Source organism: Athalia rosae, chromosome 3 (assembly GCF_917208135.1).
Source record: "Athalia rosae chromosome 3, iyAthRosa1.1, whole genome shotgun sequence".
NCBI lineage: Eukaryota > Metazoa > Arthropoda > Insecta > Hymenoptera > Athaliidae > Athalia > Athalia rosae.
This window is the reverse complement of record NC_064028.1, coordinates 9,642,774-9,665,595: the sequence shown is the minus strand read 5'-3', so window position 1 is coordinate 9,665,595 and position 22,822 is coordinate 9,642,774. Positions and strand designations below refer to the sequence as shown.

The 22,822-nt window shown below is 40.2% G+C and overlaps 2 protein-coding genes across 2 annotated transcripts in view; one reads left to right on the top strand and one right to left on the bottom strand.

The window, feature by feature from the left end:
* Positions 1–519: 519 nt before the first annotated feature.
* Positions 520–22,822, top strand: part of LOC105683342 — a 47,623-nt gene continuing 25,320 nt past the window's right edge. The window contains exon 1 of the mRNA XM_012395877.3: positions 520–1,402. Coding sequence (XP_012251300.1) covers positions 1,252–1,402 — 151 coding nt within the window. The 5' untranslated portion in view covers positions 520–1,251. The remainder of the gene's footprint in view (positions 1,403–22,822) is intronic.
* Positions 10,530–14,497, bottom strand: LOC105683340 (integrin beta-PS-like). The gene is made up of 15 exons (XM_012395875.3): positions 14,276–14,497; positions 14,005–14,185; positions 13,679–13,907; positions 13,551–13,617; positions 13,313–13,483; positions 13,142–13,240; positions 12,912–13,076; positions 12,669–12,830; positions 12,447–12,578; positions 12,032–12,337; positions 11,750–11,962; positions 11,556–11,678; positions 11,316–11,496; positions 11,104–11,243; positions 10,530–11,031 (listed from the first exon to the last, which is right to left on the bottom strand). The coding sequence occupies exons 1-15, from the start codon at positions 14,450–14,452 to the stop codon at positions 10,945–10,947; spliced, it is 2,433 nt and encodes an 810-aa protein (XP_012251298.2). The 5' UTR covers positions 14,453–14,497; the 3' UTR covers positions 10,530–10,944.

Here is a 22,822-nt window from a genome sequence, read left to right as displayed (position 1 = left end):
GTTTTGATCGGGATTTTTGGAATGCAAAAGAATGACGGAATAGCTAGCGGTAAGGTGAACACATGCCCCCATTTTGACGGTCTTGCCGTAGATTTGTAAAATCTATTCACGATAGGACCGAATATTTTGTGTTTCGTGAACTTTAATCCAGTGAATTTTAATCATCTGCAAAACGTGGGGCGAGAAATGAATTTTTTTTCCAAAATTTCGCCGACCAATAAAGTGTAACTTTGAAGTTATGAAAAAATTGAACGAAAGCGTACTTTTTGCACGGACAATCCGTTGGCCACAAAATCCCGGCGCTATAGCCTGTAGGTTTTTTTTGTCAAAAACCTCGTGAATTTGATTGAAAATTCGGCGGGGAACGCCTGCGCTTTATCGCCAACGGTTTTACCCCGGAGCACAGTGACAGTGGCGCCTTCTTCGTTGGTTCACCACCCTCGAAGAATTATCCTGTGGGGTAGTTGCAGTATAGATGAGAAGGGAAGTGGGGTCGGTCGGGGTAGAACGATGCAGGGGATGGTGCGGAGATTGTAAAACTGTGTGCGTTTGTACGTGCGGATGGATCGATAGTACACGCGGCCTCTTTACTGAAAACGGTGTAAACTCTACTCGCCGATGCCAATAGCGTACGCACGTCGTACACGAAAACACCTTCCGGTACACATTCAACACCGTACTGCAACAGTGGCATGTTTTAAAATGTTAATTGAAAATGTTTTTAAAAACGAGACATTGCTTGTATTCCGCTCCTTGGTTTCAACCCTTGATTTACCGCGCGTGAATGAATAGTTCGTGAAGAGATAGCATGAATTAAAAAGGAAACTAAATTGGGCGGTTCTCGAGTTTCTTCATCTTCATCTTATTCTTGTTCACCTCGTTCTTCGTTTTCTCGATCGTCTGACTCTGCGGTTCGGTTGAGGTAATAAGAAGAAGAAAAAAAAATTTACGTCAAGAGAAAAAAAAACAATTTCCGTTGAATCTGATGATTTTAATAAACCGAGGAATAAAGTACGTGTCTGAAGGGGGTGAGAAAAATATCATTTGTTGAGAAGGTTATGGAGCGACTCGGTGCCGACGACTTATCGAGCGTTTTTGAGGGGCGACGGCGTCTACCGGAGTCGCTGTTACTTCGGTCATCGGAACTGCGGGAGGCTTTTAAATTTGATATTATTTTCGTCGTGTCCGTGAAAGAATGCGAATATTCACGTAAATGTTGAGAAAAAGAAAAAAAGATAAATTTAATACAAAATGGCTGCTACATCGTGGGGGATGATGACCCCGAAGAGTGGAGGACGATGCTCTTCGAATATGGGTGCCATCATTTTTATCATCCTACATATATTATGCACAATACTTTTTCTACTACCATCCCACGCCGTCGCAGAAAAGAGCAAAGAATGTGAGTAAAACGAGAAAAACAAAAAAAAAAAAAAGAAACAACCAATTACCACCTTTTTTTTTCTTTTTATTCATTCTACTTTTTTCCATTCATACTCTACATGTATATATGTATATACGTCTGATTGTAAAGGTCATTTAAAGCTGCGTATCTGCGCACAATTATATTGTATAATTATTGTGTACAGTCACGAAGGACAAGATTACAGAATTCATCTTTTTACGGTATTTTCTTTGTAATATTTTATGCAGGACACTAAATTAAAGAAAGTGGTGTACACAGGTAAATGTTAACCTGTCCATCAATTACTCGCTACCATTTGCTTTTTTATCTTTCTCCAACTGCTCGAAATGTACACGCGACATTGGGTCGTAGATGTGTATACCTGTCACGTGATTCTATTCCAGGTAAATTTATTATGTCCAGTGTACAATAAAATGCGATAAAAACGATAACTGGGGTTGAAAATCATCGCTCGGGTTTGCTTCATTTCTCTTCTCAAACTAATCACTATTTGTATGAAAATTTTCAACCCTCTGAATTCAAGCCGATACCTGTGATACGCCAGAACCAAGTACGAATTCGTTTTATTTTAGCTTTCTCGTCACGACTAAACGATTTCTCGAGTCTCGTTCGTTTCTGTGAAACATCTGCGCGTTCTCAGCACGATTACACGCGTATAGGTATACGTATAGGTCTTTCACTAATTGTAAGTTGACGTTTGAGGCCGGGAATCGGTTCTAAGTACTCGGTTTCTTCTTCGTTTCATTTCTCTTTTCACCCTTCGCTATTTCTGTGACAGTAACATAGTCATGGGATCATCGAATTAGACGGAATTGAGAAACGTGGAATTTTTTATTGTTCCCCATCGTCTGATTACTGATGAAAAAAAAAACAAATTACAAAAAATAAAAGTACAGAGCCTTTTTGTTGTACAAAGAAAAAAGCAAAAACGCATGCGGTTACGGTGTATAATACCTGGGCGGTTATCAAAGCAGTAGAATTCTTTTGTTTGTTATCATATAATTATTATCTCGTCCAACATCAGGAGCAGACATTCTTTGGTTGAACTCTCGAAGAAAAAGGAAATAATCGTACAAAGAAAAAGAGAAATCCTCCTAGATCTAGATCGTTTCTCTGACTTTGACTATTATTATACTTATAATTATGGTATGGTGTATGAATGCGATGCACTCTAGATTGTTTCATATCAAAGTTACGATCGCATCTGCAGAGTTTTCAGTATAATATTCAACTCCTTCGTTGCAGAATAGCGCGAACCACGTAGCAAGATATTGCAGAAGCTTTTGAGTCCGTCCAAATGACGATATACATGTACGCGTTCCTTTTCATTTTCTTTATTTTCGATTCGTTCTCTTCTCTTCGCGTTCACGAAATAATGACGATGTTAATAATAATACTGAAAAAAATCCCTAGCAATTTTCTGAAATCATCTGCTCGTGAACCGCAACACAGATTGTACATAGGAAGTATTAAAATTTTTAATTAAAAAAACAAAACAAAACAAAACAAACTAAGGAATGACGTTGATCGATGAAACCTTTTTTTCCTACTTTTTCGGGTCTTCTTTTTCGCGAATTTGGAATGTATGATTTTAATTTTTTAGCGGGCGCAATCAGGATATTCGAAAAATCGTTTTATTTGGAGCGGTTAAATTCCGCGGACCGATAAGCTTCTCGTGTATATGTGTACCTACGTAAGCTCGAAAGCCGTGTACGTAGGGTATATATACGGAATAACATAGACACCGATATTCGAAGTATTTCGGTATAAAGCTCTCTCGGCCCTTTTGAGCGGCAAAAGTGGACTCGCCAACTCTAACTGTTTAAGCGTACTAATATCAACTCGTTGAAACAGTAATAACTGTAATATCTCTCATTAATTCCCGCACGTATAACATACATTATTTTTGAGGGGTCCGAAAACGCCCGCACCGCTTCTGTCGGACAAACGAAACAGAAAACGCCAACGGCCGGCCCCTTTACGAATTTTACTCTCGCAGTCGAGTCGAGTGAACAGCAAAATTAGCCCGAAGCCCGAAGGTACGAAAATGAGTAAAGGGAGAATATAAGAGAGAATAATTTTTTAACGAGTTGAATTTCGACGATGTGTACGACAAACGCCCGATTCGACGAATCCTGCGGCGTTACACTTGTAACTTCACTTGTAGAGATTCTTTTTCGGTGTTTTTCAAAATTAAATTCTAGGACGATGAAAAAGTTCGGGAATTCTTTTTTGCCCTATGCCGATATTTTCCAACGTTATATGTGTTCGGAACTATAATAATCTGTGCGACGTGCGGGTGCGATCCCCGGCTACTAATTGAGACGAAGGAGTCGGACGTTTGCGGTGTTTTTTGATCCTTAAAGTTTAAACTTGTTAATCCGGGTCTCACGAACTCATAACAGTTACTTCAGATTATAACTTTTCTCTGCGATACATAAAGCCTGCCTGAGGTTTTAGTCCCCTGATGGCCCTGATGTTATACTCTAATATTCCTATACACATTGCACTGTACGCATACTGCGATAATAATTCATTTTCATTCAAAATTTCACAAATTTTTTGGATTATATACGACACAGTTATCATATCACGACTATTTTCGATCTGCTCTGTCTGGGGGGACTCCAAAAATAAAGTCAGACACGATTCTCAGAACCAAAAATTATACGAGGAATTCTCATCTTACTTCTGTCGGATAATTGATCATCTCCTCGAATTATTGATCAATCAATCAATTCATTGGATTAATTGAGAAAATCGAATGGCATCACTCGAGTGAATTCGTATAATGTAATTTTTTTTCCGCTTTATACCAACACGCCCAGACGAACGAAATTGCGAGGTGCAATTAGTATATTCTGTTATCCATTCGTATAAAAAAAAAAGATAGGTATACGAAAGATCGCATCCGTTAGAGTTCTTGCTGCAAATTCTCTTTAAAAACCCTCGTCAGGCGCCATTTGACAGGTTCGTGCGCGATCACTTCTTGCGAGGAAACTCTACCCAAGATTATACATATAATATAGAAGAAATACACCCGAACATCTGGGGCGCGAAAAACGCCATCCAGTTCGTCTTCCATCTTCTTTACCACCTTTTTTACCCCACTCTCTTTCGTTTTTTGTTTTTTTGTTTTTTTATTTTTTTTGTGCTGTGGGGCAGTTTTCGCCACTGCACTCCTAACTTCGTTTCACACATCCATACCTACGTTAAATAATGCAGCTGTTGAATTATTTCACCTTTACCAAATATTCCGAGGCATATAAGTCACGAAAAACTTTCGTGCATTTCTTCGGGGAAAAGAAATGAAGAAAAAAAAAAAAAAAAACAAGAAGAGAAAGTTTTTTTTCATCCCCGGATTGTAAGATCCACGGGCTATAACATTCGCCCGATGATATTACTCCCCGTGGGATGATAAAATAATCTTTATAATCAGCAATTAATTAACGAACTTTCTTATAATATACGTACGAATTAATATTGTGTTTGCGTAGTTACCGTGGTACAGAGAAACGGCTCGTTATGTGCGCAATTGAAACTATATCTCTATTGTGAAATTAAACATGGCAGCTGCACCGTAAGACATCATACCTACACGGCCGTATCTGTCTACGTTACTATGTACGTGTATACTATGTGTACTACACAACCTGGAACGCACCCCCCGGCGTCCATTTTCCCTTGAAGACCTCAGGGATTTTGCGGCTAAAGTTTCTCTAGCGAGCAGCGTCCGCGCGATGATGCTGGGGGCATTAAAAATCATGCGCATGTACTATACACGTACATACATATATCATACACGTACTACATCCCACGTTTATATGCAAAGGTATATAACAGGTGGACGTGTATGTATGTACCGTAACGTGGTATATGTTTACACCTAAATCGTTGAAATCGGGTTAAGCCGGTCGAAGGACCAAAGCAGCTTTTTTGACCGGCGTTTGTCGGACGGACGGTCTTTTATTTCTCGCTGGCCGCGGCGAAAGTTCGCGTAGATCGGTCGCGAGAAAAAAATAAAAAAAAAATCTTTTGCGAATGGAGAAGAAAAAATGAACGAGGATGAAAAAAAGATTACCGCGACAGTTTTGCGACGTATATGGTGAATCACTTGGCAATATTAATTGGATTGAAGGAAAAAAAATAAATGGAAGGACGTGATATTATTCGTTTAAAACGGTCCTTAAATGCGTTGACGGATGGTCAGAAACTACCGGTTACTTAACAACTCGACAAACTAATTGCTGTCCAAGAATTTGCATAACTACCTCGCTGCTATATACGTATACGGTATAGAGACACATGTGTGCGTAGGTAGGTATATATATATGTGCGCAATATGTATAGTAACTCTGGCCGAGCAATGCGGCGCTTCATGACTCGGCAGCTGTTAATTACCCCCCCCCCCCCCCCCCCCGCAATCCCTTTTCCCTGCAGCGCAGCCCCAACTTTTTATACCCTTCTCTTTTCTTGGCTAAACTCGACGTCCACGCGCAATGCTTCTTATTGCCGCCGCGCGTTAAATATGATGTGTAGGTATACGACGTAAGGGATGCTGCTTCTGTTCTTACCGCTGCTACAGATGCCGAGCCGCGCGTTTGTGAGGAGAAGAAAATTTTGTGCACGGAAAAAATCGAATAAAAAATTAGATAAGAATTCATTTACAGTCAGAGATGACACCACGAAATCCCTTTTATTCTCTCTTCTATTTTTTTTTCATCGTTCCGATGTACTCTGTCGAGAAACGAGGAAAGAATGATTTTTATTACAGAGAGAATTTACTTCTTTTTCCTTTTTTTTCGTTCGGTATTATATTATTCATTCATTCGTATTATTTATTTATTTTTTATTTGAAAAAAATTTTTCGGAAGAATTTATGATAGTTCCATAACGTGAAGGCTGAAAAGTCGAATAACACGTGTCATTATACGCATATAATGCCCTGGGGATATTCGCGCAACGCGATGAACGTTCGTACAAATGTTTGTTCTGTATTTTTCGGTTCTCTGGCCATTTATTTTCACCTTTTTTTATTCGTTTTCATTCTTTTATCTATATTTTGATTGTCTTTTTCCCCATTTGTTTCTTGTTTTTTACTTTTCCGAAATTCAGGTCAGCCGTCCCATCGCGAATATAATATTTTCATCAACGATATATCGTGTGTTCATCTTCTTTTTTTTTTTCACCTTTTTATTTTCATTTTTCACATTTTTATTCACATTTTTTCTTTATTTTCATATCATTTCGGGCACTGCACATTCGCGTGATTTCACACACTGCGGTGCATGGTATTATTTATTTTTACCTGTCCAAAAAAATACACAACGCGTATTATGATCGATAACTATCACGATTCACCGGGCAAAGGATAACGAACGAAAAAATGAGAGAGAGAAAAAACGAAGCTTTTTTATGCTTTTTACGGATACCCGGGCGCAATCCGTTTGTCCGTGTTCTTTGTGCGCAGTCAAATAAAATGAATCGTCTCTAAAAATTTGCCCATTTTTCAACGCTGATTGAAAATTGTATAATTATCGTTATACGTATATCCAGTTGGACAAATGAGGGGTGCGGGTGAAATTCATCGCGATTAATTTCCTTTTTTATTATTTCTTCATCCTCTCGCGCTCTCATGCTTCAACTGTGCGAATATATTTTTACACGTGTGATGCCGAGAATTTCCGCAATAAGTCATGTACGGCTAAGCTAGTTTAGAATTTTCAAAGGGGAGCTATATATATATATATATATATACATGTATACGTGGAGAAAACTTTGGCGTGCAGTAACAACGTGAAAATATTTCAAGCTTTATCTTACATAAACTGTTGTTACAACTTGTCAGACGCAATTTGGTAAACTTTGCCTGTTTATCACATGCATGCACTGCTGCTGATGCTAAATGATAACACGTAATAAAAATGTTAATAACGACGCTGTAGACGGACGTGTTTTTATGAAATTTTGAAAACTGTAAGACGAAAAAAATTTATTCAACAAATCGGAAAAATTAAGCATTTGTGGCGTTACGACGTGTTACGAAAGGCCATCATCTGGCGACCATCGAACATAGCGAGCAAGGCCATTACTTAATATCCCACATTTAATTTAGAACGCCTCCGTGTACGATGAATAACATATCACGAGGAGCTGGGTCTGTGGTTAAAGACTCATATTTGAAGAAATCGTAGCATGCGTAACTGCGTTGGATCTTACTAACATTTAAAAACCGTACCGGGCATGGGATTCGAACCGTCGAACGTCAGGACGCTGGGCGCCGCGACCAGACGCTTAGAACCGCGCGGCAAGCAATACCACCAGTTCAAAAGCTCCTAAAATAATTTTTGTCAATGGCTAGGAACAGCAGACGCGACTTCGAGCGCTATTTAAATATGACCTCGTGTTTTTTTCTTAGTTTTTCTGTATTTAGTTGCAATTTTCCTCGGAAACTTCATGTTTCATTTGTATTTCAGTTTTAGAATTCTTACTCTGTTATTCTAGAAGATGATAAATTGAAGATACCAGACGCCGCGCGCGGTATTGCACAAAGGTGGGCGTTGAGCTGTTTGTGGTATACATAAATTTCCTTCCTCATTATTGTTATACCATATCCTACCTCTTACGTATAATACGGTAGATCTGGTATACGTATGGGGCACAATACGTAAGACTATAGAGTCTTTGCGATCGAACAAGCTTCGAGCTTCGGCACCTTTTGTCTAAAGAGTTTCCGCATTGAACGGTATGCGTAGAACTTTACTGCGCTGCACATTCGGTGTGATAAAGGGCGCGAGCTAATTGAGAACGAGGGTTTTTTTTTTCGACAAATATCGTTTGTCGTATTTCAGGCGAATTACACGTGAATTGCATTTTCGGAAAAATCAAAAAATTTCAAACTACTTTTACTCTGTACTCGTTTGATAAAATTATTATTTATGTGTTCCATTTTCATTCTATTCTGACCTCCTTTTTCACAGTTGTTTGTGGGATTTGGAAAGGAATATTTTTGCAGAAACATATTCCAGCGTACATTTTTCTTATAAATTCTGCAGCGGTTTGTTCTCCCTTCTCCTTCTATTTTTATTCCAGAGCTGTAGCTGCTGCCGCACCGTTACGTATCGTGAAAAGCTTTAGCTTTACATTTAGTCAGTTTCCAATGCAAGGGATACGCTCGCTGCATTACAAACCCGATGTCTTCACTCCGTGTATATACTTTATGGATATACTTACATATCCCCGAGGTGTAGGGTGAAGAAACAAAACGCCAAGTTTCCCGCAGGCGAATATATTATACATGTATACCTATATACTCTAGACGATAGACACATACATAAATAGCTATGTACATGTATTTATGTGTGTGTACGTAAAACGGGGATTCTAAGGATTTGAAGGACTTAAAGAGAAGCTCTGGATGCACCTGCGTTGTTTGCCAAATCGCGGGTCATCCTGAGATTGCTACTTGTATATATACATATTTGAATTTCGGCAAAATATGATATGCCTATATGGAGTACGTACGAATTTTAGCTGTCGATATTCGCTGCGACGTATATGATTCGAAAAATTTTTCACCCCCACAAAAGTCACAATATATCGCTTATCGGCTCGACGCGACAGTCGCATCGCAACTTTGTGCATATGTGATATGAGGAAAATCTGCAGCGCGGTCTGAGATGGAAACGTGAAAAAGAAATCGAAGGAACTCGCCGAAAATCAAATCACGCCGTACAGGTTCCGATACGATCCCCGACAAATCTACCAAACCGAGAGAAACTAGCTGGTCCAATTTTTCCAAGCTGATGATTTTCGAAGCAGACAAATAAATGCGAAAATTTCGAATATTGTCCTATCTCATGGAAAACGCTTGGCAAAAAAAAAAAAACGATTTGAAATACGCGTGAGCTTTCAATAAATCTGCAGGAAAAACGGAATCTTACGACTCGATTAACTAACTGTACAAATTACCGTGTTTCCTCCGTAATTTTTTTCATACTTTCTTCCGCAATTACGTTATCCAACTGCAATTTAACCTGCAGTTGATACAATTGAACGCCGGATAAATTGTTGAAATTTTTTCCGAGTGATTTCTCTTTCCTTTTCTCACAGCTCGCAGAATCGCCACGAGAGAATGAGGAAAAAAAAAAAAATAAAGAAAATAAAGAAAATAATAAAGAAAACGCGAAACATTAGCTTCGACATAAAAGAAAAGTAATTCTGTACATAATAGTTTTGTGTCAGTTTATATCCGAAGAAGAAACTTTTTCCGGTAACCGTTAATTGCCAATTAACACACCAATCGATTCGAATATATATACCGTTCTCCAATAACTAATACACACACACACGCTTATACATAAGCACACGGTTTGCTGATAGTATCCTTTTTTTGAAAATCGTTTTGCTTTTCCTGTATCGATAGCAATAAGAAAAAAAAAAAATAATTTTTTCGTCGTCCGGGTAGTTATAGATAAATGTTTTTATTGCTCGATGTGAACAATTAATTCGGATCAATCGGGAGATATTTCGCGCAGTTGTAATTTTACTTTTGTCTACTAATTGATTGGAATAATTATACATACTATATGGGGGTAGAGAATTTTCCGTAAAGGAGTACCTACCTACTTTTCTCGTGTATTTTTTCTTTTATTATAAAATTCAGCGAATTGTGCAGCAGTTTTGATAAACGAATATAATTAGCTTCTGGTGCATTGCACTGCGAGAAGAAAACCGGTGGTAATATAAGCTCACCTTCTACCTGCGGTACCGGCAGTAACGGCTATAAGCTTCTCTGCACGCGCTATGAAAGTACTCGACTCGCCTCGTACCCCTGGATCTGCATAATTAAGATACTACTACGTGAATTACTCGGCGTATACCATACCTATAGAGTATATACTGCGTGCACCACTTTTCTACGTAACGTATCTAAATAGCTGCGTTGAAATGTTTTTTCATTTTTTTTATTTATTATTATTATTATTTCTTTTTACTTGTTCAAAGGAAACTAATTAAAATAAACGTTCCTAATTCCGCCCGTCTGTCGTAACGCGGTAGAGAAATAAAACGAAGAAAAAAAAAAGAAATTGTAGTCACTGTGACGAGTGTCGAAAATATTTATTTCCATATCTTGATACACTATTTTGTTATCACAATGGTTATGACTAACAACGGATTTAACAAAATTATAATAATTGACAGAAAGTGAAAGAAAAAAAAAATAACGAACCTGCTAAAAGCCACACGGCTGCTCGGAGCAGCGTGGTTTTTATTAATTCATTTCGTTAAATTGTGGCGTGTTATTTCGTTAAGAGATGGAAAGGAAAAAAAAGAAATAATAAAAAATTCGGAGTGAAAATTTCACTCCTTTTGGCGAGAGTGACGCAGTTTTTGGAATCAAAAGAGTTAGTAGGACTCTTCGGGAGTAAGAGGTGCGTCACTTGTACAGTAAAAAGTAAAAGCTTCAATTCGAAAGGTCTGAAACTTTAGCGCGACGCGTTTTTTTTTTTAGGAGGCTAAAGGTCGTCGTTGCTACTCCCGGCCGAACTGAATGTGGGGTTTGCGAAGGTCGTTACTGCGTCGACGTAGAGTGGATTTTGACCCTGTAAATTTATGGGAATTAATCAAGGATCGATTTTATCCGAGTTAACGATATCGACGAATCGACGAATTACCTGTCCCCATTTCGAAATCGATGTTTCTTTCATGAATTTCTGGTATTCTTGTTTGTCGTGGAAGAAGGTGACGAGCTTCCATATCAGGAGGGTCAGGAGCCCCAGCAAAAGAGTGAGCAGCATAACGCCGATTGATACCGCTGCGGGAAAATCAATCATTCAATTATTGTGATCGTCAACTGCAGGAGACTGCGTAAAAGCATAAATCTCACCGAGGAAGTCACTGATTACAGGAAAGTCTTTTTGCTTCTTCGCTATGATCTTGGGAACATGATCGCCGTTGCCTTCCTCGTACGCGTAAATAAAGACGAAAGTCGAACCGTCGTCACCCGGAACGCGACAAACGTGAGTCCCGGAGTCCGTTTTGGCCTGGTCTCCGTCGATATCGTCCACCTGAGAAACGTGAAAAGAAAACAGGTCGCCAGAATTCACCAATTCCGGAAAACACTTACCAACTGAACGTCGCCGATGTTGCATTGAAGACAATTGCGATCCCCTTCGTAAATCTTTCCCGAATGATGAACGTGACATTCGACGCAGTCCTTGAACTCGTCGCACCGTTGGCTCGGGCACGACTAAAAGCAATCGAACTTTAAGGGACTCCGGGTGATGACGGGCGCGTTATTTAATAAGAAATTCTCCTAACCGGACAGTCCTCGCAAAATCGACCGTTTCGCTTCTTATCCTTGTCACATTCGCACATTCCGCAGATGCATTTTCCCGCATTGCTGCAAACCTGGGCGTTGTCACCCGGTGGAAGACAGAGTGAAATGTCGTTCCGGCAATCGCAGGCCGTCCCTCCCCATCCGGGATTGCACTTGCATTCTCCGCATTCACAGCGCCCGTTACCGCCGCACAGCTGTAATGGAATTCCAAAATTTTTCAACTATACCCAGGTAATCGGGATCGGGCGAGGTTTGATCCGAACCTTTCGATCCCTCGAGTAACTGCAGTGGATATCGTCGCACTGGCAATATTTTCCGTAGTAATTTTCACCGGGCATCGATCCCGAGCCGCAATTGCACACGCCGCACACGCAGCTTCCGCGACCGCTGCACAATTCCATGGTCGAGTTGTCCTTCATGCAGAACGCCAACAGCTCGTCGCTGTTCTCGAGACTTTTGTCACCGTGACATTGACACCACTTTCCGAATGACCCGTGATCGCAGGAACACACGCCGCACTCGAGAACACCCCGTTCGTGACACTCCGGTGCCCGGGGGCTAGTTTCTCTCTGCGATTGAGAGAGAAAAAAAAAAAGAGAAATAATTACCAAAAATTAGTCTACAACAAGCGTATTTTGAATTGGAGAATACAGAGTCGGCATCGCGAGAGTCAGATACCTCGTCCTGTGTCTTCGCGCAATCGCATTCGCAGATCACATCGACGTCGACGATTACTTTTTCGTTTATTCCCTGCGGTTTGATCTCGACGGTCTGACGCCAGTCCTTTTTTTGATTCGGGCAATCTGTGGCCTGTACGACAATAAAGTTCACACCGGGTTGCGTGTTCGCTGTTTGATTTTTTATATGTATTTAACGTAGATCGGTCCGATCATATCCTACCTTGATGACGACCTCGAATTCGACTTTCAATCCAACGCGCAATCCGTCGCAAACGTTCCTCTGCAGTAAGCCCCCGTTCTTGTTGAGACATTTTGAAAAAAATTTGACGTCCAAAAAATCCGTCGTTGAGTTGCTGGTCATTGTGACGGACCTTACAAGTTTCTAAAGACAGTCAAACCACGTTATCACCCTTCGATTCGTATCGGAGAAATATCGCATGTTAAAAAAAATATTTTTTCCAACCGCGTACTCCGCGCTGATTAACTTGATCACGCCATCCGACGTACTGTCGAAAACTCCGGTCGACGAACCCTGTACGACCGTCCCTATCCCTTGGTGAACTGTTCTGAGGTAGTCACGTACGGCGAAGATGATGTTCACGTTGTTTTTTTCCGCTTGCCTGTTTATCTATTTCGAGCAACAATTCAATAATTAGGAGAACCGTCTTCGAGTGGAATTTACGTTGACCTCACCTGGCCAAGTGACGGGTAATCCTGAAGTTCCGCGTGAGTGTAATAACCCGTAGAATTCAGGTGGCACTTCTCGTCGTTCGGTTCGGGCAGCCCTGCAAGCTGAGGGAAGATATTCGGAATTTAGATATTCAGAAATGACGGGTCGTTCGTTGATTCGAAAAATTCACTCACCCTTCCATCCCCTGCTATATGGGGCATCGCGTCACTAGCGTAGACGAGAAGATGGCGGGCAGCCGATCGCCAACCAATTTCTTCTTGGCATACCATAGCTTGCATAACTCCGTCAAAACCTCCTTCCGGCGAATCATAATTCCCGGTCAGCGGAGAGCCTCTTACCTTACTCTGCAGAAAATGAAAATGTGACAATCGTATGGGTTTTATTTGAACGACTTTTTGCTTCGCGACTCACCTTAAAAAGTTCGTAGTTATCCGTTAACGGCATTGCGTTGTGAAACGAATAGTGATGATCTCCGTCCCTGAAAAACGATGTAATTAAACGTTTAAAAAATCAAAACGGGTCTCCGATTAAAAATTTACCAGTATTCGGTGGGTATAACCATGGGGGCTAAGTTCTTGTCGACAAAACTACCGAATCCCAAACGAAAATTTTTCGTAAGTTTTGTCATCTCTTCGCCCAGCCGGATTCCCAGCTGTGAAAGGTTATCGCGGAATTGTCGCATCGAATTCGAGAGGTCAACGATGAAATACATATCAACGGGGTAATCTACCGTCTGCTTGAATACGATTTTCAAGCGATGTTCCTCGCCTGGAAACAAATGAACCATTTCGAAACTGACGGGGAACACCGTTTCCGAGACACCAACTTCGGGGGGTTAAACTTTTGAACAGAAAGTCAAACTTACCGATACGAAGTCGCAACTTAACTCGGTTCTTGACCGATTCCGACGAAAGCGTGATACTGTTGGGTAAACTCTTCGTACTTCTTGGATCGACGATGCTCCCTTTCCGGCACCACGAATTTTTCGAATCACTGTACCGCCGATCGACGCAACGCAATGGGTTCTCGGTAGAATTTTCAGAGGTCTGGGCGAAACGAAAAATTTTTGAAAAGAATCGATTGCGCTCGAAAACGTGAGAAAATCGATCGGTATTTTCATCGGGGAAATGTCTCACCACAACGTTACACCAGCGGCAATTCGGGGTTGTGATGCAAGCGGTGCAGGTCTGCTGTAGGGAGCAATCGTTACCCATAGTATCCACCCGTTGTCCATCGATGACGCTCAAGGTAAAAAAAAGTAGGATCGAAGAAAAGATGAAACAAAAAGAACGATCTCTCGAGCAAACCCGCATTTTCACGACGACGTTCCAACGCTTAGTGTCTGATGAAAAATGATGCAGTGCGATCGGAAATGTATTGCGGTTCAGGAGTGAATCGCTGGTTGTGTAATACGGAAGACCAGCCACAATATAAGATAAGGTCGACCGCACGCTCACATTTCTTTCTTACGAATCTCATTTTGATCACTCCTTTTGCCTGTTCACGATCTGCAGCTGGGTCATTTGACGGTTATTTTTTTTTATCGAACGTTAAAAGGAAAAAACAAGTGAGGAATCTACTCTTTCGAAGAGAGCGACAAGCAATCGAAACGACGGTGGTTATCAATTTGATGTGCGAAAGACGGATTTTCGTATAAAATTTCTTTTGAAATTTTCCTTCAAGACGGTCCAATTCTGAGGCAGAGCTTCGGGCGTCCTTTAGATTTTCGGTTTTGGCGGTCGGACGAAATCGTCGAACAATGGTCTACCCGGGTTTCTCCGGGTGCTCGAACCTCTCAAATCGTGAATAATATACCATTCTCATTTCGTATTCCGTACATATCAATAGATATTGGTAAGGAACACGATTTCTCCATCTTGTTTACATAATCTGTAATACAACTATCACTCGCCAACCGCAATCTCCGTCACGTTCAACGTGATTTTTTATCAATAGTTCTTAAAAAAGGAACGTTCGCCCTCCTTTTTTCTTCATTCGTAGATAAAAGATAATCCAGCTTATTATTCGTCGAAAGGAAAGGTGTCTTTTTTCAAGGTTATTTCCTTCGCAATTTAGCAAAGACTTGAACGCACTTCATGTATATTGGTTATCGCTGGTTCGGAATTAATTCAGCCGTTTCTGACGATCCTGTGTAGTTGGGGTTGAAATTCGCAGCTGTGAATACAAACTAGACTTAGAAAATCTTAGCTGTATTACTTATCTATATTATACAATCTATGTACATACGGCATGTATTTCCTTCGCCGCTCCGTACATATATATATATATATCGTTTAATAATGTAAATTGCGGAACCTCCTTGAACACGAACTTCCTGATTGCTTTAGACAATAATTGATCCTCCATTCGAAGATCGAAAGGATCGAGTCATTTGGTCTTCTTACGCCGTACGTATTTCCAATGGAAAGAAGATTTCAAAGCGAGTAAGGGTGCGCAAAATTGACGTCGCGCGAATTCGCGGCAATACCTTGTACATATATATATATATATATATATATATATATATATATATATATATATATATATATATATATATATATATATATATATATACCGAGCGTATATATATATGTACACAACTTAAAGACGAAAGAGCGGAAACCTGAAAGACGGAATCAATAGTTTCCAAAGATACTGCTGCTGCACCAGCCTTTACATACGTATAGGTACGGCTTCTTCTTCCTCTACAAGAATTTCCCCCTATAAAACCGAGAATTTCTATGTGCATTTGCCTCGCGGCTTCGGACGAATATTTGCCATTACTTTTTTTTTTTTTTTATCGCGACGATGAATTCTGGCGAAAGAAATAATAATAATAATAATAATAATAATAATAATAATAATTCCCCCCACAGCTAATTGAATAATTTAATGTCCATGCAGATTTCGGTCCTTCAGATTCAATCCGCCAAAAAATTGTGCTTCTTCGCTCGTGACGACGCTCAAAGCTCGCGAGATAAAACAGATTGTGTCGCGCGGGTTATCATTGTTCAGGATGACAGCGAATGTAAGACAAGTGGCATCGTTATGTTCCTTCCCCAAAGTAATGCAACGTCGCGTCACTACAAAGTAGCTTTTTCACAAGCAAATAGCTGCCGCGACAGCTGTCGCGATCTGCGTGAGAAAAAAATAAAATAGCATCGGTTGTTCGCTGTTATTTCAAGCGCCTGATTTTTGAACAAGTGAAAGGAAAAAATTCAGCAGCGAAAGATTTTGAATCGCATTTCGAGGATCCGGAGTCGTTTCGTTCCACTCGTCGAGACGATACGATTTTTCCTCGATTGTTTCGTCGCAGTTGCTCAGAATAAAAAATACAATAATTTATAGAGCGCCAATCTTTCGACTTATAGGGTTACATTTTACGGGGAAAACTCATAATACCTATAACAATACTCATTCCGCGCTATAAGCGCGACGTTTATTACACCCGGGGTTCACGTTGGTCGCGACGCGTAGATCATTTGCAGAATTTCGTTTGCAGCAGCTTATTGAATTCTTGCGTGTCAAATTAAATTTTACCCACCTATTTCACCCTCTTTTTTCTCGTTATTCTTACTCTCTCGATTTTTCTTACCACCTTTTTTCCTTCCCATTTTTTATTCGTTTTCAAACTTTTCTTCATTCCTCTGTTTTACGGCTTTGGAGTAACAGGCGGATGGCGTGTCTGAAGGATATTTGCAGGATAACGTCAGCGGCGTATTGGCTAGTTCGAACGACCGTATCTAACTGACAAGCTCTAAACGGGAGCTTTTTCCTTGTAACGGTAGGGAAAAAGGGGTGATTCTTGTTCCTGAGTAATTTCAGGTCTTTCTTCATTTCGGAATCAGGTGTCGATGTTCCGCAGGAACTCGCCCCTCGCTTTGTAAAATCGATACGCACTGTTGCAATTCAATCGGGACGGGACTGGGGATCTCGCGTTTCAAAAAACTGATTGAAAAAACAAACGATTTTTTTTTCTTCTTCTCCTCCTCTTTCACCTCCGAGGTTCGCGGGAAAATCGTCGATGGTAGGATAAAAAGTGAGAGAAAAATAGATAGAAGATGATGGGGAGGGATTACGTTAGCCTCGTACTACTATAATCCTCTCCAGTATGAGGATCCTGAGTTTCGCAAAGGATATGGTATACCTATATTACTGTACGGATCCTTCGGGATAGGCTCGCTTAGACTCTTGAGTCAGGTTAGGGTAGGTATCAACCAAACGTAAGAGAGAAGGAGAGACGGAGGAAGAAGACTCGACTTTACGAGCTCAACTACGAGTTTTATGGGATCAGACAGGCGCGGGCTGCGTTACCAACATCGCCTTATTTCCTTCAACCTTTTCCGCTTACAATCAACCACAAATGATGCTCGGAAAGAATCACCCTCGAAAAAAAAATACCCTCCGCACCGCTCTGGAAAATGTCTCGACAACTTATTCGAAATGTAACGATGTTTTTTATTTTATTTTTGTTTTTTTTTCCCTCTCCTCGTCATCGATCGTTTTTGCGCGTGAATTTTCTCAAGTACTCGGGAATTGACCGGTTGTCCAGGATAACGTACTCGTCACCCCTGCGACGCGCGGTGTTCCAACGAATTCGACTGCTCGGCAACTTTTCGAGTACCAGCTGCCACGAAAGCAAAGGTTATACAATATTACTATACGTTGTAAGACTACATTGGCAATGAGTTCCGTGTACCGAGTTATATATCTCGGCAAAGTATTGCAGTATAAGCGTCACGGTCGAAGCTAACTCCGGACTTACACCCTGCAGTCTGAAGTACACCCCGCATATCAAATAGCTCCCATACAGGTATATGAACTTCGATATCATAGGAGGCTGCTAACGTATAGAATTGAGAATTTTCAAGGGATATTACAATTTTTTCTTCTTCTTCTTCTTCTTCTTTCTCTTCTTCTGTTCTCAAGTTTTATAGACTTTTTTCACCTCCCGTCCCGATGTACTCCCTCCCCCCTCCTCCCCTCCGACGGTAGGGTAATATTTTTTCAAAATGCGAACGGTAGAAATTCAAAACGATTTCGAGGATCCGTTGTTCGTTTCTTTTTCGAGGTATACCACCGAATCGGCGATGAAAAATATCCTCGCCATTACCGGCGGAGTGGTTAGAAGCGTACAGTATTAGGGAAAAGAAATAGGGAAAATGGTGGGGATGAGGTGATGAAGAAAAAAAGGGAATAAGAGGGAAAAAGCATTGGGCGGTCCTCGCGCGTTGTACTATCCCGTGCAGTTCTCCTGCTACGAGTAAGCCTTCGTGATTGCCTCCCGATGAAAGAGATCAAGATGGTTTTTCTTTACTTTTGCTTTTCCCGCATGCGGCTATACATGCTGATGCTGAAATTGACGGAGCTGTTACGTTACATATGTACACGTATGTACACATACATACCCGGTCACATAGGTACTATAAATATTAAGAGAACGATCGATGGAATACCAATATCTTATGATGCATAACAATTAAAATTGGAACGGACAAAACGAAATAATATCGAATAACTCAAACGTGGCAGTGCAAGAATGGCGATTTCTTTCCGTTAAATAATCCGTACAATTTTCTTCGTCTCGAGGGGGTGGACGGAATAAATTAAAATCGAATACCGCGGGTAAGGGGAAATATTTTTCAAATATATAACCGAGTTAGTTTTATTCTCGAATTACTGTAAACGACTCGTAAAAACTCTGTACCGATACGGTGAAAGAATGACGGTATTCTCCGCGTACGGTATTTAATTGAAACTATGAACTGCGGCGTTGCAGCATCGCGGCAGCCGGGATATACGACGGATAATAATGATAACAATTGTGATACGCAGGTGGTGCAGTTTATTGGTCGGTAATGCATTGTGTGCAAATATTAGCGCCGCATTCAACGATGCAGCTAGCTACAATGCTTCATTTCATGTATTAATCATTGTCCGACGTTGTACAGGATGTCAAGCGCCTACTGGCGTCGTCCTTGTCCTCGACGTCGTTGTCACCCTCACTCACTTTGTCAATTGTTTGTTATGTAACTCCCTTGACAAATACCTCTTTACTATCTCAATATCCCCATTTCCATTTTACCCCCCTCCGTACCCCCCTCGCAGAATTCTACCGTCCGCCTTTCTACTTCTTAATAAACTTATTTTTCACCCAATTAAACAAAGCAAACGGGCGCTCTTCTTTTTTCTTTTATTTCATTCTTCATTTTCAATTAGGCGAGGTTCTCGTTACACGAGACAATTTATTCTCGGTATAACTATATGTCACGTAAGTTTATCGATTGGGAAAAATCGAAGTATGATTTCTTTTCTGTTTTTTTTTTTTTTTTCATCTCGTTCTCGTATCACCGCCTATGTACATGTATAAATAATGATTTATTCATTGCAGGGATCATCACCTCGTTGGGTTTTTACGAGTGTATGAAATTTCTCGAACGAATAAAAGCGACCGTTTTCTTTTTCCTCTTTTTCGGTTTTTTTTTTTTCTTCGCTCACATTTCCTGAAGGAACGATCAAATCCCGATACGAGTGGGTACTCGAATAAAAAATAATATCGTATCCATACGATTGCCTCATTTCAGGGAAACGATTATTTGTATCACCCCTACATATTTATATATGTTTTACATACCTACCTCCGTACTTACTCTGCCAAATTCGATAACAAAAATCGAAGTAAAGCTGGAGTTCTGAGACCCTTCGCGACAGAAGTATTATGGGCTTGAAATCTAATTTGTGAAAATAATTAATTGACTTGTATGAATTTGATTGAAAAATTTGTTTGAAAAATCCCACGAGAAGAATGAATATTGAATAAAGTTTATTGTTGAAACGAAAGTGATTCGATGTTTCGAATTTTCGTTATTGGCTGTAGCTATATAATAGCGTTCGTATACGAACAAAAATTCACTAATAAACGATGAAAATTTTATTGGTACATCATTTGACGAGATTAATTCAAGTTACGGCGTTACAATCACAATGTCGTTACGACCAAGAGGAGCGCGTGTTAGAGTAAAACTACGTTAAACTTATCTCTCCTTCTCTCTCTAACTTTGTCGTATATAATGAAAGTTCGCAGATTGATGCTTTCGCAAAGCTTTTCTATGTAATCCACCCCGTATTCGGCACAGCACCGCACGGAACTTTCTTTTCTCTTTTTTTCTTTTTTTTTTCATTCCCTCTTCGTTTATTTTTTGGTTTTCTTTCACTCTACCTTTTTTAGTTGGAACACTAACTCGAAATTAAGTTTTTTTAACGTCATGGCGCATCGATCAACGTTTGAAAAATGAACGAACAAATGAAATGTAAAAAAAAAAAAGAAAATTTCAAAAACAAGGAACAAGTGCGAAAAATATATCATTACCTGGAGCGTACGTCGCGATTATTGAACACGCATGATGATACATATATGTATATGTGTACACTATACTTCACACGTATGCGCATATGTCCCGTGTGTACGTACCTATACTCGTACACGCAATATTCTATGGTTGGTGAACTTTATCAGAATTTCTGCACTCCTGCAGCAATGATGATGTATTTTCCGGAAACGCTGACATGCTTCCTGCAGACCGGAAGTTAACGTAGGTGGTCGTTATCTACCCGCATTTCACCCGGATGCAAACTGCACCAACAACAACTACCCTCATTTCAATAAATCTGTATCTAGGTGTATATTATATGTTCGGTATTTAGAATCGTATTTTCTCACCCTACACAGATGTATAATAAATACCGAAAAATTCCGCTCGAGAATCCGAGAAATAGTTCGTAGACGAAGGAGGAAGTTTTGTCTTTCGCGACCTGAATCTTGTAACAGGTTTACTTCTTCGGGAAACATTCGGGACTACGTAAGCCTCGGGGTGTTTCATATGGTGTTAACAACTCACGTCGTGTTCGTCTAACGTCCCATCGGAACGATCTCGACGACTTTCCCCGTAGAAGAAAAAAAAAAGGAAGGAAAAGTAGAAGGGATACGGAATAAAAAAATCGCACGAAACACGTCGATGCAAAGTATGTACATCGTTATTCATTTTTCATCATTTCGTTCGTCAGTTTTCGCGTTGCGTGATTTTTCTCGTGGATGTAAAATTAAATGAAATAAAGTAAAGTAAAATAATACGAAGGGGGATTAATTTTCAAGGGGGTTGAGTTCAACGGCAGCGCGGAAACATTTTTTTTTTTCTTTTTTTTTTCAACTTTTTTTCCACACATGCTACAGAGACGAACGAACACATGTATAAAAATAGGTATACGTATAGATATCATATACGCACCATATATGGCGGGGAATATTGCAGCGAGAGATACGTGGAGAAGCGCCTGAGCTGTGAAATAGTGCCGACATAACAATGGCCGTGATTTATTTTTGTAATTTAACTATAAAGCAGCCACCGCCCATTTCCCCCTATAACCCCCCCTCACTCTTACCCATGGATATCCCATGCCATGCGGGAAAACCTGTGAATATTAAAACGAGGTTGGCGCGAATTAAAACTGTATTTCACGACCACTCTGTATATATATATATATATATATATTTTGCATATAAAACTCACGAGTCCCCCTGCACGACGACCTGCCATAAAGCATATTATAACTAGACGCGTTTAGTTTTATCCGAGGAGAAAAAAATTCATACATTTCAGCAATTATAAAGAACGTCGGAGAAAAAAAATCACGAAGCATCGAGAGATGGAAGAGGAAGTAAGAAAAGCTCTTCGATATTTGCGATGAGTAAGTTTCCGAAACTAGCCTGGTTATTTCGTTTTCACTGGAAAATAAGATTTGTAAATAACTCGCTAAACTCCAGTCGTAAAAGTTATTGGATTATTCGAACAAAAAAGGACATGACCACCCGGGCGCGAAAACTAACTCGCGATCAAATTCTCACGGGTCACCGCTTCGATTTTTCAGATCGGCAATTGATATTTGAACGGATAATACCTGCAGACAGCCCTTTGGAAGTTGGTCGGTAACAGAAATTTCTTTTGCGGCATCTGAACCGGTGACCTATGCGGATGAGACCGCGACATATACCCTCTCCTTATGATGATTGAAAGGATAATTAAAGATTCACGTCTTTCGCTTCGCAGAACTTCTCGGGAGAATGATTTTTTTAATAAAAGAAAAGCACAAATACAACAGCCTGTGTATATGCTATTTATACGTAACGTTCGGGAAGCGGGGTTATTGCCTGCAGGGGTTTAAAAAAGTTTGAAAATTAAATAGCTCGGAGGGGTAAGGAATGAAAAAATTGAAATTAGAAAAAAACAAAATTTCAAAGTTTTAGGTTTGATCTGCGTTACGTGTACGTGTATAACATGTACACCGATACATCCACACAACTGTATACCTCGTTTGAATATTTTTTTTTTCCTTACTTCCATGCAAAGTCTTTTGGGTAAATTCTACTCCCGCGTAAAATGCTAAGCGCGCATGGCCCCGCGAAACTCGTTCTCTCTCTCTTATTCCCAGTCCTCGTTTGTTGGGAGGGTGATTTTTCCTCTCTTTTAGTTCTGAATTTTTCTTCTCTTTTTCCTCGGGCATCTAGTTTCTTCTACGTCGTTGATCTCTTCACCAGACAACCCGCCTGAAAAATATGCGATGCGGTGAAAGGAACCTCTTCCAGAAATTTTTCATACATTACACCCTGCAGAATTACTTTTGCAATA